Source organism: Agelaius tricolor, unplaced genomic scaffold (genome assembly GCF_023055355.1).
Source record: "Agelaius tricolor isolate 1412-34295 unplaced genomic scaffold, bAgeTri1.0.p SCAF_55, whole genome shotgun sequence".
NCBI lineage: Eukaryota > Metazoa > Chordata > Aves > Passeriformes > Icteridae > Agelaius > Agelaius tricolor.
Window position 1 is genome coordinate 2,241,414 of NW_027269315.1, and position 26,491 is coordinate 2,267,904.

At 57.6% G+C, this 26,491-nt stretch overlaps 2 protein-coding genes across 2 annotated transcripts; both read left to right on the plus strand.

The window, feature by feature from the left end:
* Positions 1-1,444: 1,444 nt before the first annotated feature.
* Positions 1,445-9,080, plus strand: NEMP1 (nuclear envelope integral membrane protein 1). The gene is made up of 10 exons (XM_071455922.1): positions 1,445-1,672; positions 2,132-2,253; positions 2,883-3,093; positions 4,451-4,523; positions 4,625-4,718; positions 4,843-4,957; positions 5,109-5,334; positions 6,292-6,465; positions 7,153-7,367; positions 8,375-9,080. The coding sequence occupies exons 1-9, from the start codon at positions 1,576-1,578 to the stop codon at positions 7,364-7,366; spliced, it is 1,326 nt and encodes a 441-aa protein (XP_071312023.1). The 5' UTR covers positions 1,445-1,575; the 3' UTR covers position 7,367; positions 8,375-9,080.
* A 1,566-nt stretch (positions 9,081-10,646) lies between these two features.
* MYO1A (myosin IA) lies at positions 10,647-24,746 on the plus strand. Its single transcript, XM_071455980.1, has 28 exons — positions 10,647-10,782; positions 11,590-11,705; positions 11,890-11,984; positions 12,080-12,184; positions 12,280-12,326; positions 12,697-12,760; positions 13,093-13,191; positions 13,277-13,380; positions 14,094-14,241; positions 14,318-14,436; positions 15,965-16,051; positions 16,135-16,200; positions 16,302-16,406; positions 16,656-16,718; positions 17,422-17,622; positions 18,586-18,812; positions 19,582-19,782; positions 21,115-21,208; positions 21,308-21,457; positions 21,554-21,622; positions 21,877-21,963; positions 22,195-22,269; positions 22,373-22,507; positions 22,602-22,708; positions 22,777-22,909; positions 23,779-23,931; positions 24,002-24,129; positions 24,497-24,746. Exons 1-28 carry the CDS (start codon positions 10,660-10,662, stop codon positions 24,618-24,620), a joined length of 3,225 nt encoding a protein of 1,074 aa, XP_071312081.1. The 5' UTR covers positions 10,647-10,659; the 3' UTR covers positions 24,621-24,746.
* The last annotated feature ends 1,745 nt before the right edge of the window (positions 24,747-26,491 follow it).

The following is a 26,491-nucleotide window of genomic DNA, read 5'->3' on the forward strand; positions in this document are numbered from 1 at the left end:
GGGAGCGGGCAGGACACGCGTGGCACGGGAGGGTCCGTGGGAGAGGCAAAAGCCCCCGAAGGGGACGCGGTGCTCGGTGTTGGCGTGGACGCCCTGAATCCCCGCTCGCAGCATCGCCGGTTTCGGTGACAGCGGGAGCGGGCGCGGAGATGCTCCGGGTACCGGCACCGCTGTCCCGGCAGTGTCCCCCGGTGCCGGAGCCCTTACGGAGAGCTGGCACTCGGTGTCACCGGCGCGCACACGCTGCCACCGATGGGCTCCGGGGAGAGCAGCGACAACGGGAGCGGACGGAGAATTCTCGGGTGGGCTGGGGGGATGCTGGAGCCCCTCGCCCGCAGCACCGGGGTCCCTCCCGCGGGAGGGAGGACGGGGAGGATGTCACGGCCCGCACCCCGGTCCGGCCCTGCGTGGCTCGGTGCTATTTATACCGCGGCCGGCGCCTGGCGTGGGGCCAGAGCCGCCCCCGCGCGATCCTGCCCGGGCTGGGGGGGCCGTGCCGGTGACCGGGGCACATCCCCGGAGCTACCGGGGGAGCAGCCGGGGCATCCCGCACGGACACGGTGCCCATGGCGGGGGTCCTGCCCCACCCCTCCCGGTTCACCCCCCGTCCCCACCGCCCCCCTATCACGCCCCCCCCCCCTCCTTTTCCCTTTTCCACGAGCAAGCGTCCGGCGCGGCGGGGCCGTTCCCAGCCCCGGCGCTGCCCCCGGCTGACGCACATCCTCCGCCCACGGCCCCGCCGCTTCCCGGCTCCGCCGCCCACGGCCCGCGGAGGGGGAGCGGGGGGGCCGCCCGAGCCTGCTCCCCGCTGCCCGCCCACGGGCGGCCGCCGCCCCACGGTGGAGGGAGGGGACGGACCCAGGCGGAGAGCGGCACCCCCTGCCCGGGGCTGGGGGACGGACGGTGCAGGCAGAGCGGCGAACCGGAGACCCCGGGCCGGTCCGTGGGATGCGGGTCACCGGTGACCGCCGTGCCACGCCCGCGCTGGCAGAGCCCCGTGCGGGTCCGTGGGGTCGCGGGGCTGGTGGGGTCAGTGGGACCTGATCCCGGTGGGACCCGCAGGACCCGGGACCGCGGATTCGGCTGCCGGGGGTGGGGAGGGGAGCGAGGGGCGGGACCTGCGCGCCCCCCACGCGTGACCCATTCACACAAACAACGCGAGGCCGCGCCCTGATAGGCGGAGGCGGTTGTCAATCATAGGGGATATAAAATAAGATGGGGCGTGGACTGTGATGCCTGAGTTCTGATTGGTTGGGGGGCGTGTCTATCAGAGCCGTTACCAGGGAGGGGCGTGGCTGTTGAGTGAATGGCGGGCATGTTGGTCACCGTGGCAACCGAGGGCGGGGACATTGCTGCTTCCTGCATGCACACTGCTGATAGGCTAAAACTACTGTCAATCAAGGCGGCAGGAGCAGAGGGGCGGGCGTGAGATCAGAGCTGAATTTTGATAGGTCAAATCAGCTGTCAATCGATAAAAAAAACCCGGCGAGCGCCTTTCCTATTGACTGTGGCCGCTCCTCGGCTGCCGGGCGGGTGGCGGAAGCGGAAGCGGCCGGTGCAGCCGCGGCGGGAGGGATGAAACCGGCTCCGGGACGGCGGCGGCTCCCGGTACTGCCCGTGCTGCTGCTGCTGTTCCTGCCCTTCCTGCCCTTCCTGTCCCTGGGAGCTGCAGGTGAGCGGGGCAGCGGCGTCCAAGGGCGGAGAGCGGGAGGAGCGGGGCGGCGGCAGCTCCCGGGGCAGCATGGCGGGACAACGGGAGCGGCCCGGTGCCCACTGAGCGACCCCCTGTCCCCCCGGGGAACCCTCTGAGCGCCTCCATACTGAGGGGATCGGTGCGGCCCGGTGGGACCGGGATTTCCCGTCCCGCTGTGCCGATCCCCGGGTACGATCCGGCCTTCAGTGTTGTTCGGCATCTGCTTCACCTCAGGGGCCGGAGGCACCGTCGGGTTTGTGTCGCTGAGGTCGGATTTTGGAGCTCGGAGTCGAGCCAGGAGAGGTTATCCTAGAAAAGAACCAGAGAGCGAATTCCAACGGGAAAACCGTGGGGGATGTGGCAAAGTGGAGCATCCCCGGGCAGGGGAAGGATTGGGTGGGTGAAGCAGGATCTGAACCCCTCCCTGTGTCTTCCCAGGCACCAAGGATGCCGTTATCCAACTCCAGGAGGGACACGACTCCCAGTACCAGGAATCCCAGCGCTTCTGCTACACCAACACGCGCGCCCCGCGATGGAACGACGTGTGGACCAGGACACAGGTGACAGCAGCAGGAGGAGGAGGAGGAGGCAGCAGGTCCTCCCTGCTCCAGCCCCTCCATCCGTCCATCCATCCATCCATTCAGAGAATTCTGGGTTGGAAGAGAACTTTAAGATCACCGAGTCCAACCCAGCCCCGACAGCTCACCTGGCACCCACTGCCACACCCAGGTTTTGTTAAACACACCCAGGGGTGGTGACTCCACCACCTCCCCAGGCAGAACATTCCAGAATTTATCACCCTTTCAGTGAAAAACTTTTTCCTAATATCCAACCTGAATTTCCTTTTGCACAGCTTGAGGCTGTGTGCTCTGGTTCTGTCAGTTCTTGGAGAAAGAGCCCAACCCCACCTGAGCTCAGCCACTTTTCAGGGAGCTGTAGAGAGTGATAAGTTCACCTCTGAACATAAATCTCTGGGGCAGAACCAACTTCTAAGATACAAATCCTTGGGGCAGAACCAGCTCCTGGGGCAGGAACCCTGGGGCAGAACCAGCTCCTGAGGCTGGACCAGCTTCAGAAACATGAATCCCTGGGGCAGACCAAGCTGCTGGGCCAGAAGCAGCTCCTGGGACAGGAACCCAGCCTCATTTCTCCAGGCTGAACCCCCCCATTCCCCTCTCTCTCCCCCCAGATCCGCGTCACCAGCCGCCGCATGATCCGCGTCACCCAGGTGGACAGCGAGGAGGAGCTGGAGAAGTTCAGCCTGTGGAATGTGGCCTTGTCCTTCCTGAGGGGCAAACTCAACAACACCAGCATCGATGTGGATCTCTACAGCAACAAAACCTGCCTCAAGGTCGAGCTGCTGGAGCCTGACACCACCTACTCCGTCGTCCTCCTGCGACGTACGTCCCCTCTGTTAGAAATGAGAAGCTTGATTAGGCCAATATTCAAGCAGCAATCAATTTATTAATTAACATGGTAAAGTGTGAGCAATACACTCTGTGTAAAGTGGGGGAAGTTTTCCCTCCAACTGCACACCCGTAGTTGAGGCTTACAGGTATTTATAGGGGTATTCATCAGCTTTCTCAGCAGTTTCTGTTCCCAATTTTTACTTCACAATTCTATACACTATTGTGATTTAGTTTTTCTCAGGATGTATCCCAAAAGGAGCATCCCCAGATGGTGCTGGTCTGGTTTCCAAAAGAAGAAAGATGAATCCCATCTGGTGAAGTCCAGTTTGTTATAAATGAGAAGCTTGACCAGGCCAATATTCAAGCAGCAATCAATTTATTAATTAACATGGTAAAGTGTGAGCAATACACTCTGTGTAAAGTGAGGGAAGTTTTCCCTCCAACTGCACACCCATAGTTGAGGTTTACAGGTATTTATAGGGGTACTCATCAGCTTTCTCAGCAGTTTCTGTTCCCAATTTTTACGTCACAATTCTAGACACTATTGTGATTTAGTTTTTCTCAGGATGTATCCCAAAAAGGAGGATCCCAGATGTTGGCGGTCCAGTTTCCAAAAGAAGAAAGACAAATCCCATCTGGTGGAGTCCAGCTCCCCAGATGTGGGTCCACCTTTTAATTACAAGGACTATAAATCTCATAACAGTGATGTCCAGCTTCCCTTGGTCAAAACCATAAATCCTTGAGGTGATGTTCATCTTCCTTTCTCAAGCTGCTTTTCTCTGTTAAGGCCTGAGATAAGCATATTTCCTTTATATATATTCCAAAGCTATAGTTTCAAGGATACAAGCAATATTCTAAAATTACATTTCAAAAGGTTATTATTGCAGAGCTCTTTAAGGATTAACTATAAGCAAAGAGCAACATCCTTTAATTCAAATGTTCCTAAATCAACCAAGGTTAATTGCAAACAAAGATAGGTTCAAAGGGCTTCTTCCATGCTTTACTTTCCTCAGTAATTATTAGAATTCACAACTGTCCCATTGTCAGTCTCTACACATACCACAATCACAAATACACACATTGCCTGTATGTGCCTGACACAAAACACAGCTTTGTATTTCACACCTCCCCAGAAAGGGGAAAGGGTCTGGGGATGCCCAGGGGACAGCAGGACAGGGCAGCTCATGATCCACAGACCAGTTCCTTCCTCAGGAAGGGATTTTGGTGTGCAGAAGGAATTTGGGGCACTTGGAGGTCCCATCCCTGTCTCCTGTCAGCCTGTGGTAGGTGGGAGCTTCCCGCTGTGCCCATCTCCATTGGGATTAATTTTTTTTTTTTTTTTTCCCAGGTTTTGATCCTAAGCTGTTCCTTGTTTTCTTCCTGGGCCTGCTGTTGTTTTTTTGTGGGGACACACTGAGCAGGTGAGCCCCCTCCTTTCCCTGGTGGCTCCTGCCTGGGGGTGTTTGTGCACAGATATCCATAAAACACCAGCTGTGATTGATTCCCTGTGTGATCATTGCAGGAGCCAAATCTTTTACTACTCAGCTGGGATCAGTGTTGGCTTGTTGGCCTCTCTGCTTATCCTTGTCTACATGATGTCCAAAGTCATGCCCAAGGTAGGTGTCACATCTTGAGGGGGTCAGAGACCTTGTAACCCTTTCCATACCTGTACTGGGATGGACTGGGTTTGTTACTCAGCACCTGGGGGAGGTATCCACAACCTGCCTGTGCTCCCCCCAGAAAAGCCCTGTGTACTTCCTGCTGGTTGGAGGTTGGTCCTTTTCCCTCTACCTGCTTCAGCTGATCTTCAAGAACCTGCAGGAGATCTGCAAGTCCTACTGGCAGTACCTGTTAGGTAGGTGGGAGCTCTGAGATTCACCAGGTGAACATCTCCTAGTGGAACTATGGAGCAAAGCTGAGGCTCCCTCTCCCTGCTGCTGGTGTCAGGTTCCTCCTCATCCTCACAGAGCCCCCAATTTCTGCCCCATCCCTGTGCTCCCCCACAGGTTACCTGCTCACTGTGGGCCTCCTGAGCTTCGCCGTGTGCTACAGGTACGGCCCCTTGGAGAACGAGCGCAGCATCAACCTCCTGTCCTGGGCCCTGCAGCTCCTGGGGCTGCTGCTCATCTACTCGGGCATCCAGATCCACCCCATCGCCCTGGGCCTGGTGCTGGTGGCTGTCTGCACCAAGAACCTGGATTACCCCTTGCAGTGGGCCTTTGCTGCCTACAGGTGAGGAGCTGGGAGCGTGGGATGCCCCAGGGATTCATGTTCCAGAAACTGGTCCAGCCTCAGGAGTTGGTTCTGCCCCAGGGTTTCTGCCCCAGGAGCTGGTTCTGTCATGGGAGGTGGTTCTACCCTAGGGATTTGTGTACCAGGAGCTAGTCCAGCCTCAGGAGCTGGTTTTATCCCAGGGTTTCTGCCCCAGGAGCTGGTCCAGTCTCAGGAGCTGGTTTTATCCCAGGGTTTCTGCTCCAGGAGCTGGTTCTGTCCTGGGAGTTGGTTCTGCCCCAGGGATTCCTGTCTTGGGAGCTGGTTCTGCCCCAGAGATTTGTGTACCAGGAGCTGGGAGCTTGGGATGCCCCAGGGATTCATGTTCCAGAAACTGGTTCAGCCTCAGGAGTTCGTTCTGCCCCAGGGTTCCTGCCCCAGGAGCTGGTTCTGTCCTGAGAGCTGGTTCTGCCCCAGGGATTTCTGTCTTAGGAGCTGGTTCTGCCCCAGAGATTTGTGTACCAGGAGCTGGGTACTTGGGATGCCCCGGGGATTCATGTTTCTGAAGCTGGTCCAGCCTCAGGAGCTTGTTTTATCCCAGGGTTCCTGCCCCAGGAGCTGGTTCTGTCCTGGGAGCTGGTTCTGCCCCAGGGATTTGTGTACCAGGAGCTGGTCCAACCCAGGGGTTCTTGCTGTGGGAGGTGATCCTGCCTCAGCTGCTGGCCTTGCCTTAGAGTTCCTGCTTCAGGAATCCTGCCCTGGGAGGGTGGTCCTGCCCCAAGGTTTCTGACCTGAAAGTTCCTGCCCCAGGGGTTCTGTCCTGGGGTTCTGTCCTAGAGGTTTTGACCTGAGAGTTCCTGCCCCAGAGTTTTTGACCTGAGAGTTCCTGTCCCAGGGGTTCTGTCCTGAGATTTCCTGCCCCAGGAGCTGCTCCCAGCCCATCCAGGCACTCATTAACTGGTGTTTCCCCCCTGGCAGGAGGGTGCAGAGTTCCAAGCTGGGCCCGACCCCTCCTCGGCTGCTGACAGAGGAGGAATTTCAGCTCCAGGGCGAGGTGGAGACCCGAAAGGCCCTGGCAGAGCTGAGGAGCTTCTGCCAGAGCCCCGAATTCTCTGCCTGGACCACGGTGTCCCGCATCCAATCTCCTAAAAGGTGACATCCCTGACAGTGAGCTTGGGGTGGCCACCCTGTGTCCCTCTGGGCTGTCACCTCTGTCCTTAGAGACACAGAACTGTGGTGTGAGGGGGGAAAGGATGGATAACACCAGGAAAAGGGGGAAAGGATGGATAACAGCAGGAAAGGGGAAAGGATGGATAACACCAGGAAAAGGGGGAAAGGATGGATAACACCAGGAAAAGGGGGAAAGGATGGATAACAGCAGGAAAAGGGGGAAAGGATGGATAACAGCAGGAAAGGGGGGAAAGAATGGATAACACCAGGAAAGGGGGGAAAGGATGGATAACAGCAGGAAAGGGGAAAGGATGGATAACACCAGGAAAAGGGGAAAGGATGGATAACACCAGGAAAAGGGGAAAGGATGGATAACAGCAGGAAAGGGGGGAAAGAATGGATAACACCAGGAAAGGGGGGAAAGGATGGATAACAGCAGGAAAGGGGAAAGGATGGATAACACCAGGAAAGGGGGAAAGGATGGATAACAGCAGGAAAAGGGGAAAGGATGGATAACACCAGGAAAAGGGGAAAGGATGGATAACACCAAGGGGTGGAAAGGGGGAAACACCAGGTTCCAGCTGCAAAATGCTTCACCTGTGTGTGTCAGGGCCTCTCCAGAGGCACTGGACACACCTGCCCAACGTGCTGCTCCATGGTTTCTCCCAGGTTTGCTGATTTTGTGGGTGGTGCTTGCCACGTCACCCCCAACGAGGTGTCAGCCCATGAGAGGGAGTTCGGCCTGGAAAGTCTCTCCATTGATGAGGAGCTCTTCGAGGATGATGATGATGATGTTGATGAAGAGGAGGAAAACATCAGTGACTCCTCTGGTGGGAATCACAAGAGTGATTCCCTGTTCCACAACCATGTGGATGTCCAGTGAGGTCAGCTGCACTGACCTGGCCAAGGAGCAGAATTTGGGCTGCTCCAGGCATGGTGGGGTTGGTCCTTGTGGGGCTGGACCTGGTGGGGTTGGTCCTTGTGGGACTGGACCTGGTGGGGTTGGACCTGGTGGGGTTGGACCCTTGTGGGGTTGGACCCTGGTGGGGTTGGACCCTTGTGGGGTTGGACCCTTGTGGGGTTGGACCCTTGTGGGGATGGTCCTTGTGGGGTTGGACCCTTGTGGGGTTGGTCCTTGTGGGGTTGGCCTTGTGGGGATGGACCCTGTGGGATTTGTCCTTGTGGGGCTGGTCCTTGTGGGGTTGGTTCCTGTGGGGCTGGTCCTCGTGGGAATGGTCCTTGTAGGGATGGACCCTGAGGGTTTCCACCCTGTGGGGATGGACCTTGTGGGTTTGGACCCTGTGGGGATGGTCCTTGTGGAGTTGGTCCTCATGGGGATGGTCCTTTTGGGGCTGGTCCTTTTGGGGTTGGCCTCGTGGGGTTTGACCCCGTGGGGATGGACCCTGTGGGGCTGGTCCTTGTGGGGTTGGCCTTGTGGGGATGGTTCTTATGGGGTTGGACCCTGTGGGGCTGGTCCTTGTGGGGATGGTTCTTATGGGGCTGGTCCTTGTGGGGTTGGCCTTGTGGGGCTGGTCCTCGTGGGGATCTAGACCCCCTCTGACAGGGAGCAAAGGGTTCTGACCTCCCTGCAGCTCCTGCCTGAGGTGTGAACACCACTCTCAGCACAGCTCTGGGTGTTGGGAGGGGGGTGGGACACCCAGGAAACCCCCCCAGGCTGGGAAGTGACCAAGATGCAGCCTGGACCCAGCCCAGCATTTGCAGTGGACGTTTGTGAGCCCCCAGGGTGGCACCCCCAGGGCAGGGACCCAGGGACCCCCTCCCAAACCCGGGTGTTTGTCTGGCTCCATCCCCCCGTGCCACAGCTGCAGGCAGGAGCCCCTTTCCCCCTCTCTGGGGTGGGGATGGACCTTCCCCTCCATCTCCTCTGCAGGTTCCTGAGGGTGACACACACGAGAGGAACTTTGGACCTGTCCTGTTGGTACCTGCGTGCTCAGCACCTGCCTGGAGCCATGGTGAGGAGTCACCTGCTCCTCCTCCTCCTCCTCCTCCTGGTTCAGAGGTGTCAGAGGGCTCCAGCTGGTCGGGCCACACCTCTGCCTTGGCTTCAATCCCGTGTGGATACCAAAAACTCCTCCATGGAGCTGTGTGTGGAGCCTCAGGGTCTGCTGGCTGCCCCTGGATGTGGTGTTGGGGTAGAAGCTGTTCTCAGCCCCCTCTCCCCATGCCAGAGCTGAGGATGAGTGTGGATGTGCTTCCTCCCTGCCTCACTGCCCTTCTCCTGTTACTTCTCTCCCAGCAGGTGTGGGCAGGGACTGAGGGTGACCCCACTGATGTTCCAGTGGGGAACTCTACCAAATCCCAAAGCTGGCGGGGACACCCCAGTCTATGCAACTTCCTAAGCAATAATGCTGCCCTCACCTGCTCACAGTGTCTCAGCTCCAGCCCCTACCTCACCTGGAGCTTCTGCCATCAGTTTGTCCCCGTCCCAGGTCTGTCCCTGTCCCAGGTGTGCTTCCCCAGCCCTTGCTGTGCTTTCCTCCCTGTTCAGCTGTGAGCAGATTCAGTTACTTCATCCCCCCTCCCTGCTTCAGCGTGGTGGATAACTGATTATATTTTTAATAAAGATGTATTTTTTAGGTCCTGAGCCTCATTTGTTCATCCTGCTGTGACCTGTGGGAGGTCATTCTGCTGGGCATGGTTTGTGGGGACACAACAACCCCTGGGTGACAGATTCCCTAGTGGGGACCAGGTGTCCTCCTTGGGGCCAGGTGTCCTTGGAGCAGCCCTGAGCATTCCCGATTCTCCAGCCCCAGCTGCTCCTGCTTCTCCAGCCCTGTACCTTGCCCCTGTTTCCCGCAGCCCAGGAGAGGAAGCTCCCTTTGTTTGCTCGGCTCCAGGACTTTCCCTGCTTGTTCCTGCTCCGAGCTGCCGGCTGGGGAAGGTCGAGCCGGCACCGCGGGCAGGAGCTGCAGCCGGGGCCACCCCTGAGGCTGATCCCCGCTTGCTGCTCCTTCGTGCCTCAGTTTCCCCAGCTCAGAGCTCTGGGGGAGGGCCCTGCGGTCTCCCCCTCCCCTCGTGGGCCGGACGGGGCCAGCACCGGGCGCTGGGCTGGGCTGAGCCCCGCCGGTTCCGGGGCAGCTCCAGCTGAAGCCACTCCAGCAGCTCCTGCTCTGCGACCCGGAGGTGAGTTGGGGACCCAGGCAGCACCTGAAGCCCCCGAGCCCCCCAATCCTCAGCTGGATCGGGGTACCCTGACCCCACAACCCCCATCCCATGGGATGTGGGGACCTGGTGGCATTGGGAACCCCGGGGTGAGCCCAGCACTGCCCTGGAGCTTGGGGGGGCTCTGTGGTTCCCATCCCACCCTGCTGACCTCGGGGTCCCACCCAGCAGCACGGGGGGCTCAGACCCCTGGAGGGTTTTGCCATCTCTAGAGGGTGCTGGGACCACCTCCATCGCCCTTTTTTTGCCCCATCTTTCCCCACCTTCTCCTCATTTGTGAACTTTCCCCGGGGCCACCTGGGTCCTATTCTTGGGGCAGGGATTAATTCAGCCTCCACTTCCTCCCTCCTTCCTGGCAGGGAAAAGCCGGGGTGGGAAGGGGACCCCAAGCCCACCGAGAGGTCACCCCCAGGAGCTGCTTCCCCCCGGTGTCCTCCATCCCTCGCCCGTGAACTTTCCCCGGGGCACCGATAAGCGGGGCTGGGTTTACAGCCCAGCGCCCCAGCTGTAAACTGGGGGTGAAGGTCACCCCAGGAACGTGACCGTGCTGTCACAGACAGGTGAGAGATGGAGGACACCGGGGGGAAACAGCTCCTGGGGGTGACCTCTTGGTGGGCTTGGGGTCCCCTCCCCACCCCGGCTTTCCCCTGCCAGGAAGGAGGGAGGAAGTGGAGGCTGAATTAATCCCTGCCCCAAGAATAGGACCCAGGTGGCCGCATTTCCTGCCCGGGTCTCCTCTTCCCCCCAGCATCCGGCTGCCCCCAGCCCCTCCACGGGCTCCTGGGCACCAGGACACCCCCACAGGGTGCCCCCCATGCCTTTTGTGGGTGTGTGGCTGCCTTGGCCCCCATCCCCAGGGCTGGGGGGGAGAAACCAAGATCCCACAGACCGCTGAGGAGCTTGAGGGGTGTTTTGGGGAAGGGGCTGCGTGTGTGTGGGTGCAGAACCTCCATCCCCCGTGCTGTGTCCCAGCTGCCCTGGAGCTGCCCGGCCATGGAAGGCTCCTCCTCGCTGCTGGATGCCGAGGCTGTGGCGGATCTGGTGCTGCTGGACCCGCTGACCGAGGAGTCGCTGGTCCAGACGCTGCGGGAGCGATTCCGGCGGCGCGACATCTACGTGGGCAGCGGGACCGGGGGGGTCTGGGGTGGGGAGGGACGGGGACAGGGGCTGCTGTGTGGGAGTGGGGTACATGGGGTGTGTGGTATGGGATATGGGGTACGGGGTGTGGGATATGGGGATTGGGATATGGAGTATGGGATGAGGAATGGGATATGGGATATGGGATGGAGGTTGGCAGGGCTGCAGGGTCTGGGAGGGGGAATGGGATATAGGTGGGGAATGGGATATGGGATGCAGATTGGGATTTGGGTGGGGAATGGGATATGGGCTGGAGGTTGGCAGGGCTGCAGGGTCTGGCGGGGGGAATGGGATATGGGGAATGGGATATGGGTAGGGAATGGGATATGGGTAGGGAATGGGATATGGGATGCAGATTGGGATATGGGATTTGGGTGAGGAATGGGATATGGGATGGGGAATAGGGTATGGGGAATGGGATATGGGGTATGGGATGGGGATTGGGATATGGGGAATGGGATATGGGGTATGGGATGGGGATTGGGAGGGCTGCAGGGTCTGGGATGGGGAATGGGATATGGGGTATGGGATGGGGATTGGGATATGGGGTATGGGATGGGGATTGGGAGGGCTGCAGGGTCTGGGATGGGGAATGGATTATGGGGAATGGGATATGGGATATGAGGCATGGGATGGGAAGGGGATATGGGGTCTGGGATGGGGAGTGGAAGGGCTGCACGTTCTGGGATGGGGAGCAGGATCTGGGGTCTGGGATGAAGACAAGGATCTGAGATGGGGATGGGGAGCACCAGGACGTCGCAGCCCCTCATCCCTGCTGTCCCACAGACCTATATTGGGAATGTGGTGATCTCAGTGAACCCATATCAATCCCTGCCCATCTACACCCCGGAGAAGGTGGAGGAATATCGCAACTGCAGCTTCTTCGCCGTCAAACCCCACATGTGAGCGAGCACGGGCGGGCTGCTGGTGCCCTCAGCCCCCTGGATTTTGCCAAGGGCATCACTCCCGGGCAATCCCAAAAGAATCCACCTGGGGCAACACCACAGCCACAACCGGGGGAGGGTCTGGACGATTCCTGAAGCCCCCAGATGGTTCCAACCCCTTCCAACCCCTCTTGCCCCCCAGCTATGCCATCGCTGACGATGCCTATCGCTCGCTGCGGGACCGGGACAGGGATCAGTGCATCCTCATCACCGGCGAGAGCGGCGCCGGCAAGACAGGTACAGCCGGGGCTGCAGGGGGGGCTCAGGGCACTGCGAGGGGCACAGCAGAGCCCACGACCCCACCCCAATAATCCCCCACCCCTCTCTGGCAGAGGCCAGCAAGCTGGTGATGTCCTACGTGGCAGCCGTGAGCAGCAAAGGGGAGGAGGTGGACAAGGTGAAGGAGCAGCTCCTGCAGTCCAACCCTGTGCTGGAGGGTGAGTGCAGCACATCCCGAGCTCCTCCTCGGGCATCCCAGGGCTCGGGGCTGTCCCCCTTGGACTGCACCTTAACCCCCCCTGCTCTCCTGCAGCCTTTGGGAACGCCAGAACTGTCCGGAATGACAACTCCTCCCGATTCGTGAGTGAGCTGGGCCCTGCGGGGGCTGTGTGGGTCCTGATGGGGCTGGGAGAACAGAGGGGATGGGGATGGAGATGGGGGGATATGGGGAATGTGGGGATATGGGGATGGGGGTTGTGGGGGTGTGGGGAATGTGGGGATGGGGATGTGGATATGGGGATGGGGGGATATGGGGATGTGGGGAATGTGGGGATATGGGGATGGGGATATGGGGATGGGGGGATGTGGGGAATGGGGGGATATGGGGGGATATGAGGATGTGGGGATGTGGATATGGGAGGGATATGGGGATGGGGATGTGGGGATATGGGGGGAGTGGAGCTGCCAGTCCCACCAGGACCCCCTTCCCTGACCCAGCCCCCTCTCCCAGGGCAAGTACATGGACATTGAGTTCGACTTCAAGGGCGAGCCCCTGGGAGGGGTGATCAGCAACTGTGAGTACCCACCAGGCATCCCACTGCACACACCCCCGTGGGAAAGTGATTTGGGGAAAATTCTTCAGACCTGACAGAGGGTTCTGTCATCTGTGTACAAACCTTGAGGTAAAAAATACTGATTTGGATATACCATAGGATAAGACAGATGTTGCTGAGAGAGAAATAGAACTAAAACCAAATTTCAAAAGGCAGCTTTGCAAAAAAAGGCTTCGTGAAGCTTTGCAAAATTCAGAGAACTTGCGGAATACGTTATTAAATTATTCAAAGGTTTATTCTATTCATTATCCAAGCCACAACGTGATTTAACCCAACATGACCCCTCCCTGCAGACCTGCTGGAGAAATCCCGCGTTGTCCGGCACGTGAGGGGCGAGAGGAACTTCCACATCTTCTACCAGCTCCTGGCTGGGGCTTCACCACAGCTGCTCCGTAGGTCCAGTGTGTGGGATTTGGAGGTGGAGCAGGAGCTGGGGAGGATCAGGGCTGAACTTCCACCTCCTCTCCCCTCCACCAGAGCAGCTGAAGCTGCGCCAGGACTGCGGGCACTATGGATACCTGAAGCAGGAGGGCTCCAGCCTGCCTGGCATGGATGATGCAGCCAACTTCCACGCTATGCAGGTACCCACGGGAAGACAAGACCCCCCCCAAAAAATCCTGGAGCCCACCTGCCCTGGTTTAGGGCAAATTTGGGAGAAAACCTCCAAAAGGGGGCCCCTCCAGAAAGCAAACCCACATGGCCCCCCTGCCCAACCAGCTGGGGAAGGATTCCTTAGAGAGAAGTGGAAAGAACCTGTTTATTTAACAGGCAAAGCACCCCCCAGCACACAGAATGAACAATACCAGATGACACCACGCTGTCACCCCTCTGAAAAAGATGAGAAATTCAGAAAGAATCTCTTGGGGGTGTTATCAGTCCCTCCTGTGCTGGGGTAGCTGCTGCACCTTGGCCACAAGGTGCAAACTCTCGGTGTTTCCCAGGTCCCAGTCCGGAGCAGGTCCAAGTTGGTCCAGAAAAGGGAAAGGAGAAACAGTCCAGGGAAAATTTGGACTGCTCAGCTAAACTAACTAATGAGCAGGAGCAAAGCAGGAGCAAGAGCAAAGGGAAAAGCAAAGCAAAAAGCAAAAGCAGCACTGCCCCATCTGTGTGTCCCACCAGCCATGGGGGAGCAGCTGATAACAAAACCAAACCAAAACTTCCGAGCCAGTCTTGAAGGCACAGAACATAAACCCCAGCATAAACAGAACACAGGACTGGGGATACAAACATCCTAACATCACCCTAGGACACCACCCCATCCTCTGAGCTGTTGTGTCCATGTGTCCATCCCCAGGATGCCATGAGGGTCATCGGCTTCTCGCCTGCCGAGGTGACAGAGCTGCTGCAGGTGACGGCCGTGGTGCTCAAACTGGGCAACGTCCAGCTGAGCAGCAGCTTCCAGGCCAGCGGGATGGAGGCCTGCAGCATCAGCGAGCCCCAGGGTAGGGATGGGAATATTGGGGTGGGGGAGACCCCCTCAGCCCCTCCTTGGCTCTGGAAGTGCCTCTCCTCACCCAGAGCTGCGCGAGATCTGCGAGCTGATCGGGCTGGACCCCGGCACGCTGGAGAGGGCGTTGTGCTCCCGCACGGTGAAGGCACGGGATGAGACGGTGCTCACCACCCTCACTGTCCCCCAGGTGAGCAGCACCACCCTCAGCCATGGGGCTTGGCATATCTCAGGACTTCAGCTGCTCAGAGTGACCCCAAGATATGGTAGGAAGTCTCTTTTCCCAGCCTCGAAGGAGGCTCGAAGGAGTCAGAGCTCTTCAGTTCTCGGTCTCAAGGTTGTTTATTGTATCTTATTTATAAAATTTTTTCTCCTGTCCAGCTGAGGTCTGCTTAGCAAGACAGTCAGAGGCACTCTGCCCACCTTTTTATACTAAAAACTACGTGTACAATATTTACAATTACTTCCCAACACCTATCACCTGTGTTAGACAGTGAGCTTCTACTCTAAACCAATCCAAAAGTGCCAACATCACAGCAGAAGATGGAGCCCAAGAAGAAGGAGGAGAAAGGCTGGACATGCCCAGATTCCTCTGTTTTGCCTCCTAAACCCCCATTCTAAATCCCCAAAGTTCTACATTTTCACCCTGTGATTAATTCACTATCATTCTACTCAAACTCTTGTGGCTTGTAACTCCTCACATAAAGCTGGGAATTGTTTCCAGCCCTTGGGGTGGTGTTAGTTTTTTATACTAAAAATTACATGTACAATATTTACAATTACTTCCCAACACCTATCACCTGTGTTAGACAGTGAGCTCCTACTCTAAACCAATCCCAAAGTGCCACCATCACAGCAGAAGATGGAGGCCAAGAAGAAAAAGGACACATCCAAATTCCTCCATCTTGCCTCTTGAACCCCCATTCTAAATCCCCAAAATTCTACATTTTCACCCTGTGATTAATTCACTATCATTCTACTTAAACTTTTGTGGCTTGTAATCCTTCATATAAGGTTAGTCATTGTTTTTTCCAAGGGCTCAATCAAAGGCACAGGGGTCTTGTGCTCTGTGCCAAGGTCTCTGAGGCCCCTTGGGCAGGGTCTGGAGTCCTCCAGGGCAGCCTGAGGAATTTCCTGGGTTCTGACAACGATATACGTTATAAAATAATTTGTGCTAAAGGGAATTAAAACCACAGCATTTTGTGTACAAAGCCAATGTCGGGCAGCAAGCAGTAATAGGCTATGTGATAAAAATGGAGATCCAAGCATCATCAGACTGTCTCCAGGGATGTGTATTTCAAGGATTTTTTCCATCTGATAGGACCCCCAGCAGGAGGCGTTTGATAGGCATCATCAGAAGTTTATCCCAGGAAGTTTTCACCTGGCAGGATTCCACCAATTATCCACCAGTTCTGGGAAGCGGGGCAGCGAGAAAGAAAAACTATGATAATATGCTAAAATATGCTAAAGAAGAGCCCAAAAAACTGTATTAAACCCCTTAGAAATGACATTTGGAGACCCACAGGGACTTTGGTGCAGTAGAAACCAAACCCTGAGTCTCCCTGACCCTGATCGCCTGGCTGAGTTGAGATTGCTTGTGGCTTTTCCCAAATTTATACCTTGATGATTTCATAAATGTCCTTAATTATTGAATTGGATGATTCATTTAGAACGGGCTGGTGCCTGGCAGCCCACCATGAGCTCTCCCCTCTCCCCAGGGCTACTACGGCCGGGACGCGCTGGCCAAAAACATCTACAGCCGCCTCTTCGACTGGCTGGTGCAGAGGATCAATGCCAGCATCCAGGTGAGCTCCAGGAGATCCTGGAGCCCCAGAAGGAGCCTGGGCCCCCACCCCACACAGGGCTCAACACCTCGTTATGCCCCCAGGTGAAGTCGGACAGGCAGAGGAAGGTGATGGGTGTCCTGGACATTTATGGCTTTGAGATCTTCCAGGTGAGTGAAGGATCCGCCAGGGGGTTGGGAACAGCATTTGAGGCACAGGGCAGGGCTGGAAGCTCAGGAAGCAGCTGCCATAAAGGATCCTTCTCTCTCAGGACAACGGGTTTGAGCAGTTCATCATCAACTACTGCAACGAGAAGCTGCAGCAGATCTTCATCCTGATGACGCTGAAGGAGGAGCAGGAGGAATACGTCCGAGAGGTACCTCCAGCCCTTCCCAGAGCACAGCCCCGATGAGTTTCAGCCCCTCTGGGATGGGGAAGTGCTGGAGACGGCTCTGCTGCACGTTCCTCCCTCGCCCTGCTCCCTGCTGAGAGCACATTCAATGGCAGGAAGGGATTTAGGATCCTCAATCCCGTGGCCGGACATCCGGTTCCTGCCCCACAGCAGCTGTGGTGTCCGTGGGGTAGGGTCTGGTTATTCCTGTGTCTGACCCACATCTCCTCTCAGGGCATCCAGTGGACCCCAGTGGAGTTTTTTGACAACAGCATCATCTGCAACTTAATTGAGAACGTGAGTTGCTCACCCAGTGCTGAGATTTTGGGGTTCCAGCTCCTCTCACAGCCCAAACTGGGATCCACTGGGTTGGTTTGGGGTGACACCTTGATTGGGATCATGAATTGCCCACCCAGTGCTGAGATTTTGGGGTTCCAGCTCCTCTCACAGCCCAAACTGGGATCCACTGGGTTGGTTTGGGGTGACACCTTGATTGGGATCATGAATTGCCCACCCAGTGCTGAGATTTTGGGGTTCCAGCTCCTGTCACAGCCCAAACTGGGATCCACTGGGTTGGTTTGGGGTGACACCTTGATTGGGATCATGAATTGCCCACCCAGTGCTGAGATTTTGGGGTTCCAGCTCCCACCACAGCCCAAACTGGGATCCACTGGGGCTGGTTTATGGTGACACCTTGATTGGGATCATGAATTGCCCACCCAGTGCTGAGATTTTGGGGTTCCAGCTCCTCTCACAGCCCAAACTGGGATCCACTGGGTTGGTCTGGGGTGACACCTTGATTGGGATCATGAGTTGCCCACCCAGTGCTGGGATCTCGGGGTTCCTGGTCCCCCCCACAGCCCAAACTGGGATTTCACTGGGTTGGTTTGGGGTGACACCTTGATTGAGAACATGAGTTGCCCACCCAACTTGGGGTGGGATCCACTGGGGCTGGTTTGGGGTGACCCCATCCCTCATGGTGACACCATCCATCGCACAGAGCACCACAGGGATCCTGGCCATGCTGGATGAGGAGTGCCTGAGGCCCGGCGTGGTCAACGAGGACACATTCCTCACCAAACTCAACCAGCTCCTGGCCACACACAAGCACTACGAGAGCAAGGAGACGCAGAACGCCCGGCGTGTCACCGACGCCAGCCTGCCACCGCGCTGCTTCCGCATCCACCACTACGCTGGCAAGGTCTGGCAGTGCCCTGATCCTCTTGCCTGTGCCACATTGCTCATCCCAGAGCCCTGATCCTCTTCCCTGTGCCAGGCTCCTCTTCCCAGAACCCTGATCCTCTTCCCAGAACCCTGATCCTCTTGCCAGTGCCACATTGCTCATCCCAGAGCCCTGATCCTCTTCCCAGCACCCCGATCCTCTTCCCAGAGCCCTGATCCTCTTGCCAGTGCTCTGATCCTCATCCCAGAGCCCTGATCCTCTTCCCGGAGCCCTGATCCTCTTCCCTGCATCCTAATCCTCTTCCCAGTGCCACACTCCTCATCCTAGTACCCTGCTCCTCTTCCCAGCACCCCAGTCCTTTTCACAGCACCCTGGTTCTCTTTCCAACACCCTGGTCATCTTCACAATGCCCCAGTTCTCTTTCCAGCACCCCAGACCTTTTCCCAGTGCCCCAGTCCTCTTCCCAGCGCCCTGATCCTCTTCCTTGTGCCACATTGCTCATCCCAGAGCCCTCATCCTCTTCCCTGCACCCCAATCCTCTTCCCAGAGCCACACTCCTCTTCCCAGCATCCTAATCCTCTTCCCTGTACCACACTCCTCATCCCAGAGCCCTGCTCCTCTTCCCAGCACCCCAGTCCTTTGCACAGCACCCTGGTTCTCTTTTCAACACCCTGGTCATCTTCACAATGCCCCAGTTCTCTTTCCAGTGCCCCAATCCTCTTCCCAGAGCCCAAATCCTCTTCCCAGCACCCCAATCCTCTTCCCAGTGTCCCAGTCCTCTTCCCAGCACCCTGATCCTATTCTCAGTGCTCCAATCCTCTTCCCAGCGCCCTGATCCTTTTTTTGGAACCCCAGTTCTCTTCCCAGTGCCTCAGTTCCCCTTCCCACCTTCACACAGGAGATGTGGGGCTGTGCTAGACTGGGATCAGACTGGATCTGCCCCACTCCCTGGCCAGGCGCTGACCCCACCGCCCTCCCCAGGTGACCTACAACGTGACGGGCTTCATCGAGAAGAACAACGACCTCCTCTTCCGTGACCTCTCGCAGGCCATGTGGGCAGCCCAGCACGCTCTGCTGCGCTCGCTCTTCCCCGAGGGAGACCCCCAAAAGGTCTCCCTCAAGCTGCCCCCCACTGCAGGCTTCCAGTTCAAGTCGTCCGTGGCGATGCTGATGAGGAACCTCTACTCCAAAAACCCCAACTACATCAGGTACCGGCCCCTGGGGTATTTTCAGAGCTCTCCAGAAGAGGGGGAATGGTTGAATTTGATTCCATGTTCTTAGAAGGCTAATTTATTATTTTATGATCTATATTATATAAAAGAATGCTATACTAAAACTATATTATACTAGTAGTAGTATTTAACATCCTTGATCCACTACAGTCAAAGACAACCAGTACAACAATTTCCTGGACCCTATTTGTGAAGGCAAGGATATTTATGAGATTTTTGTTAAGATTTTGGGTTGGGTCCTCACTGGTTGATGTGCTGTCTGTTGATCAATGTATCTCTGTCTGTATCAGGGTTGCATTGACTTTGAATCTTCATATTTGAGTAATTTTTAAAAGAAAATGAGAGAATATAACACAGACATTGGAGAATACTGAGAATACTGAGTTGTAAGAATAGAGAAAGGATACAGACAGAAGGCTTAACAAGATACTAATGAAAAACCCATGACTCCTTCCAGAGTCCCAACACAGCTGGCTGTGATTGGTCACTAAATAAAAAAAATCCACATGAAACCAATCAAAAATGACCAGTTGGTAAAGAATCCCCAAACCGCATTCCAGAGCGGCAAAACACAGGAAAAGCAAATCAGATAATTATAGTTTTCATTTTTTCTCTGACACTTCTCAGCTTCCCAGGAGAAGAAACCCCGGCGAAGGGAATTTTCAGAAAATGTGACAGAGACACCCCCGGGGGTGTCTCTGAGCACCCCAAAACCCCCCCCTAAACCACCAGCTGTGCTCTGCAGGTGCATCAAACCCAACGACACCAAGTCAGCCATGGTGTTCACGCCGGAGCTGGTGCTGGCCCAGGTGCGCTACCTGGGGCTGCTGGAGAACGTGCGGGTGCGGCGCGCGGGCTACGCCTTCCGCCAGCTCTACGGGCCCTTCCTGCAGCGCTACAAGATGCTCAACGCCCAAACGTGGCCCCGTTGGGACCGTGGGGACAGGTAATGGGACTGGCACACACCCCTGTGAGGCTCAGGGGGCTGCCAAGGGAGGCAGAGCGGAAGTTTTCCAGGGTAGAAATCTGTTTTGATTTAGGTGAGATGTACGTTTTTGAGTTGAGTCTGTGGTTAGAAAACACGGCGGTTTAGCCTGACTGCAAAAGCCTGGGCTCAGAGAAACTGCTTCAGGGAAGGACAGACATAAGGGGAGGGAGACAGAAGGTGATAGAGAAAGACAGAGAGACTGCTGTGAGAGCAGGTCAACCCGACCTAGGAATTCTTTCTGATAAAGAAGAACTAGCAGCAAATGTCACACGAAATTCATAAAAATGAATATGTATCAAGCTGTGACAGTGTTCACAGGGGTCTTAGGATGAGGGAAGAGACAAAGATCTGACTCCATGTTTCAGAAGGCTTGATTTATTATTTTATCATATATATTACATTAAAACTATACTAAAAGAATAGAAGAAAGGTTTCATCAGAAGGCTGGCTAAGAATAGAATAAGAAAGAATGATAACAAAGGCTTGTGGCTCAGCTCTCTGTCCGAGCCAGCTGGGCTGTGATTGGCCATTAATTACAAACATCCAACATGGGCCAATCACAGATCCACCTGTTGCATTCCACAGCAGCAGATAATCAATGTTTACATTTTGTTCCTGAGGCCTCTCAGCTTCTCAGGAGGAAAAAATCCTAAGGAAAGGATTTTTCATAAAAGATGTCTGTGACAAACCTGACCTAAGAATTCTTTCTGATAAAGAAAAACTAGCAGCAAACGTCACACGAAATTCGTAAACATGAATATGCATGAACCTATTGTGAAATTCCATGCATATATATTTGAGAGGGGGATAAAAAGGGACCTGAAGCCCCCAGAAGTACGCATGTCATTTTAAAAGAATGATTCCCACATGTGGCTGGCGCTGTAATAAACATACCGGCTTTACAACTTCCACAAAAGTTGTGGGGTTTTGATTATCTCCGCAAAACACCAACCCCAAACTGTTGTCTTATATAGCATGACTTCTATTATCATTACAGTGCAAGGATTCCATATCACCAGAGTTTCACACCTCCTCAGTGTTTCTCGTAGGCAGCTCCTCTAAGCACTGACTGTTCCTGGTCCTTGCAGCAGCCATCCAACTCCAGACCCCACCAATCCACTCTTTTATACCACTGTTCTTATTGGCTTCTTACTGGTGTGGCCTGTTAACATCAGGCCTGCTCCTAATTTTTAGTAATTGGTTCAGCTGCACATCTTTGGGGGGGGATAAGATTACATTCTAGACCACCTTCATATTGGATCCCTCTACACCAACTCTGCCCCGATGCAGGGAGGGGACCGAGGTGCTGCTGGCAGGTCTGGAGCTCCCCGCCGAGGAGCTGGCGTTTGGCCACACCAAGATCTTCATCCGCTCGCCGCGCACCGTGAGTTTGGGAACGGGGCAGTTCCAGGAGGGATCTCAGTTTGTCCTGTGAGTTCCTGGGGCTGCTCAGTGAGCCCGTGCTTGCCGTGGTTGTGCCCAGCTCTTCGACCTGGAGCGGCGGCGCCAGGAGCGCGTGGCCCAGCTCGCCACCCTCATCCAGAAGATGTTTCGGGGCTGGCGGTGCCGGACCCAGTACCAGCTGATGCGCAAGAGCCAGATCCTCATCTCTGCCTGGTTCCGTGGCCACAGGGTGAGGAGAGGGCAGGCCCTGCCCATGCTTCCCCTGCCCATCCCTCTCCCCCTGGCTCTCCAAGCCCACCCCACTCACTCTCTTGTTCCCCCGCAGCAAAAGAACCGGTACAAGCAGATGAAGCGGTCGGCACTGATCCTCCAGGCGTATGCACGGGGCTGGAAGGTGAGGGCTGGGCAGCTCCAGAGCCACCATGGGGCTGGCCTGGTGTGGGGCAGCAGGGTGGGTGGGGACAGGGGCTCTGTGTGCCCCACGGTGGCACCAGGAGCTCCGTGCATCCCACGGTGGGACCAGATTCACCCTCATCTCCTCTCCCCGTCTTTCCTCCTTCTCTCCTGCCTCTCTCCTGCCTCTCCCTCTCTCTCCATGTCTGTGTTGGTGTCTCCCCCTCGGGCTCCCTGGGCTCTCCACCCCTGCAGTCTCGCCGGCTCCTCCGGGAGCTGAAGTCCCAGTGCCGACGCCACGCGGCCGCCACCACCATCGCTGCTCATTGGAGAGGGTATCAGGTAACGGGGCCACGCGCCCTCAGGCCGCCTCTGTCCTGCTGTCCGTGCCGTCTGTCTGTCTGCCCACCCCACTCCTGCCCACCCTGTCGGGCTGGAACCTCTGTTCTCTCCACTGGAGCCAAAGAGGGATGGGGGACGTGGGGGATGTGGGGGACAGGGAGGACATGGGGGACCCTTTGTGGGGCTGGTGGTGATGTCTTGGTGTCCTCACCGCTGGCACTGTCCCCACAGGCACGCAGGACCTACAGGAAATATTTCCGTTCCAGTGCCAGCACCTGCCTGGCCAACTTCATCTACCGGCGACTGGTGAGTGGGGCTGGGGGAGAGGGGACCACGCTGCCATGCCAGCCCCCTGCCCTGCTGGGTGCCCCTGCCCTCCCCTGACCCCCTGCCACATTGTCACCCACAGGTGCAGAGGTACCTGGTGGGGCTGGCCAAGAACCTCCCCCCGCTGTCGGTGACCGACCGGACCTGGCCCCCGGCGCCCTACAAGTTCCTGGGTGAGACCAACCAGGAGCTGAAAAACATCTTCTACCACTGGAAGGTGGGAACAGGGGAGAATTCCAGGTGGGATTTCGGTGTGCCAGCTCACCTGAGAGAGGTCTTTGGTGGCACCAAATCGTCCCCTCCCTCGGCAGTGCAAGAAGTACCGGGACCAGCTGCCGGCGTCGCGGCGGGCGCAGCTGCAGGCCAGGCTCTGCGCCAGCGAGCTCTTCAAGGACAAGAAGACCCTGTACCCCAAAAGGTGCCAGGGCAGGGGGCTGGGGGTGCAGGGGAGCTCAGGGCAGCAGTGGCTGATGGCCTTGTCCCCAGCCTGCAGCAGCCTTTCCGTGGGGAGTACCTGGGGCTGAAGCAGAACCCCAAGTACCAGAAGCTGCACGCGGTGGCCAAGGACAAGCTGGTGATGGCCGACAGCGTGAGGAAGGTGAACAGGGCCAGTGGGAAGGTGAGATCTGCTTTGGGGCCATGCTCTGGGCTGTGGGAGGGCACACGGGGACACCGTGACCCCCTGCTCTGACCCCCTGGCCACCCTGACCCCCTGCTCTTGGTGACCCCCTGCCCACCCTGACCATCTGACCATGCTGATCCCCTGCCCACAATGACCAGCTGGTCTTGGTGACCCCCTGTCCACACTGACCCCCTGCTCTTGGTGACCACCTCCCCACACTGACCATGTGCCCACCCTGACCATCTGCCCATGCTGACCGCCTGCCCACAATGACCACCTGGTCTTGGTGACCCCCTGCCCACGCTGACCCCGTGCCCATGCTGACCCTGTGCCCACACTGACCCCCTGCTCTTGGTGACCATCTGCCTACACTGACCATCTGCCCCCACTGACCCCCTGCCCACCCTGACCCCCTGCCCACCCTGAGCCCCTGCTCTTGGTGACCATCTGCCCACCCTGACCATCTGCCCATGCTGATCCCCTGCCCACAATGACCACCTGGTCTTGGTGACCTCCTGCCCACGCTGACCCCCTGCCCACGCTGACCATGTGCCCACACTGACCATGTGCCCACACTGACCTACATGCCCACGCTGACCCCCTGCTCATGGTGACCATCTGCCCACAATGACCACCTGCCCATGCTGACCCTGTGCCCACACTGACCCCCTGCTCTTGGTGACCATCTGCCTACACTGACCCCCTGCCCCCACTGACCCCCTGCCCACCCTGACCCCATGCCTACACTGACCCCCTGCTCTTGGTGACCCCCTGCCCACGCTGACCCCCTGCTCATGGTGGCCACCTGCCCACACTGACCATGTGCCCACGCTGACCCGCATGCCCACGCTGACCCCCACCCACAGACAGTCCCACGCCTGCTGCTCCTCACCACCGAGCACCTGGTCCTGGCTGACCCCAAGGCCGCCCAGCCCAAGACCGTGCTCAGCCTCAGTGACATCCGTGGCGTCTCAGTCACCCGCTTCTCCGACGGCTTCCTGGCCCTGCACCTCAAGGAGGTACCTGGGGAGGGGGGCCCTGGGGGCTCAGGGGGTCCCCAGCAGGGCTGACCCCCTGTTTGCCCCACAGGTCTCCACGGTGGGGGCCAAGGGTGACTTCCTGCTGGTCAGTGACCACCTCATCGAGCTGGTGACCCGCCTGTACCAGACCTTCGAGGCCACCACGGGGCAGGCGCTACCCCTGCACATCACTGACAGGTGTGGGTGGGGCTTTGGTGGGCGTGGTTACAGTGGGTGTGGTCACGGTGGGCAGAGTCTGAAGGGAAGACCTCAATGGGTGGGGCAGGACAGGGCTGGGAGCGCAGAGGGCATGGCCTCTGTGGGTGTGGGTACTGGAGGGTGGGGTTATTGTGGGTGGGACAGGGCGGTGCTCAGGGTGGGGTTGAGGTGGGGGTGGAGCCTCCAAGGGTGGGGCGTCATGTGAGTGATTTGATTGGCTGCAGCAGGAAGCTGCTGAGGAATGGGTGTAACCAAGGCTGCTCATTGGGCAATGAGGGGACGGGTGTGGGCGTGTCCCCCTCCCACATCTCCATCCTGATTCCTCCCCTCCATCCTCCCCCTCCAGGTTCTCCACCCGCTTCCCGAAGGGCGACGTGTCCATCACCGTGGTGGAGTCCCCCAAGGCCAGCACCAACGGCCCTGTCTGCAAGAAAAAGGGCAGCAACAAGATGGAGGTCCTGGTGTACTGAGGGGACCCTCACCAGGACCCCCACCCTCACCCTGGCACCCTGACACCCCCTTTATGTCATCCCCCACCCCCGTGGGTGCTGGCAGCACCCAGGCATCGCTCCAAGCCCATTAAAGGGATGCTGACGTGTCGGTACCAGGGCGGTGTCACCTCCTTACAGGTGGGGTGGGACCTCAGGGGGCAGTGCCCAAGCTGGGGGGGCACAGCCTGGTGATGTAGCCCCTGATCCTGGCCTCCTGCTTTCCTGACTTTTCCTGATGCCTGATTGCAGCCAGCACTCAGCTTGTGGTGATTGGAGAGGCTCCAAATTGTGGCCACTTTTCCCATCAAGTGGCTCACAGCTTGCGCTGCTTCAGAGGCAATTTCTTGGCGGCCGTGGGTGGCTGCATGTGAGGTCCCTGTCATCCTCCTGCCTGCTCTGGATGTCCTTGTGCCCCTGCCCAAGGTCCCCCCACCCTGCTGCAGGACACCCTTGCCCTGGCTGGTGCTGGAGCTGCACTTAGGGACCAGGAACATGGAGAATGGGACAGAGGGAATTCACTGCACAGCCCCAGTGACTCCGCAGCCCAGGACCTGTGGGACCTCCATCAGTCCTGCATCCCTCAGGTGCCTCAGGACCCCCATCAGGACCCCAACAGGACCCCCATCAGTCCTGCAGTGCCCAGGACTCTCTGGACCCCCACCAGTCCTGCAGCTCTCAGGATCTGTGGGACCCTTCCAGCCCCAAGAATCCTCAGGACCCCATCAGCCCTGCAGCCCCCAGGTTCTTCAGGAGCTCCATCAATCCTTCAACCCCCCAGGATCCATGGGACCCCCTCCCAGTCCCCCAGCCCCCAGAACCCTCAGGACTCCCACCACTCCTGCAGCCCCCAGGACCCCACAGCCTTCATGACAGGGTCTCCCCCCCTTTTCTGCCTTTCCCCCCCTGCACTCATCACGCTCCTGACGAGGCTTTTTATCCTGTCCCCACACATCACCCGCGTTACCTCGGGGAGCTGCCAACTCCCCGTCACGTCACCATCAGCACCAGCTCCCAGGTGGGCCCTGGAGCAGCTCCAGCACGTGGGTGGGGCACGTGCGTGTGCACAGTGGCACTTTTGGTGGCCTGGCCGTGTCCCAGCACCGAGGGCTCCCCGCTCTGTCACGTCCCAGCACCAGGGACCTTCCCCCTCGCCCATAAACAAGCCCGGGGCACCGCGGCTCTTCACAGCTGCGTCGCACTTGGCATCTCACAAGTAGGTGTTATTAATTAATTAGACCGTCTCTGGCCAGGCTCCGATTTAATTAACGTTGCCGGTGCTGCAGATGCTGCCCTGCCCCGGGCTGTGTTGCCACGTGAGCCGCTTTCCCGAGGGGCTGCTGCAGCCACCGGAGCAGTCACCACTGCCTGTTGCTCGGGATGGAGACCTTGGCTCTCGTGTGTTGGCCCAGTCCTTCCCTCTTTGCTTGTGCCCCTCTGCTTCCCCCCAAATTTTCCTCCCCATCTTCCACCTTGGCGCATCCTGGCATGAGAGAGGGCAGGCCTGGCATGCAGCAATGGGGCAGGGTGTGAGGTACCTGTGAACGTGCGTGTGCGGGCACACCTGTGCTCGTGTGTGCAGCTGAACACGTGTGTGGGAGCCTGGCCAACCCCCTCTCACCCACGAGACCCCCAAATCCAGCGTGCACCACCCAGCATCCAGCCAGGACCACTCCTCCATGCGTGTCCCCACACGTGCCAACAGACACGTGGTGACATCATCACAACGAGGGGCTGGGGGGCTGCGTGGGCACCGTGCCCGTGTACTGACCCCCTATTCTGAGGTTCCTGCATGGGCACAGTGCCCATGTGCTGACCCCCCACCCCAAGGTGCCAGCGTGGGCACAGTGCCT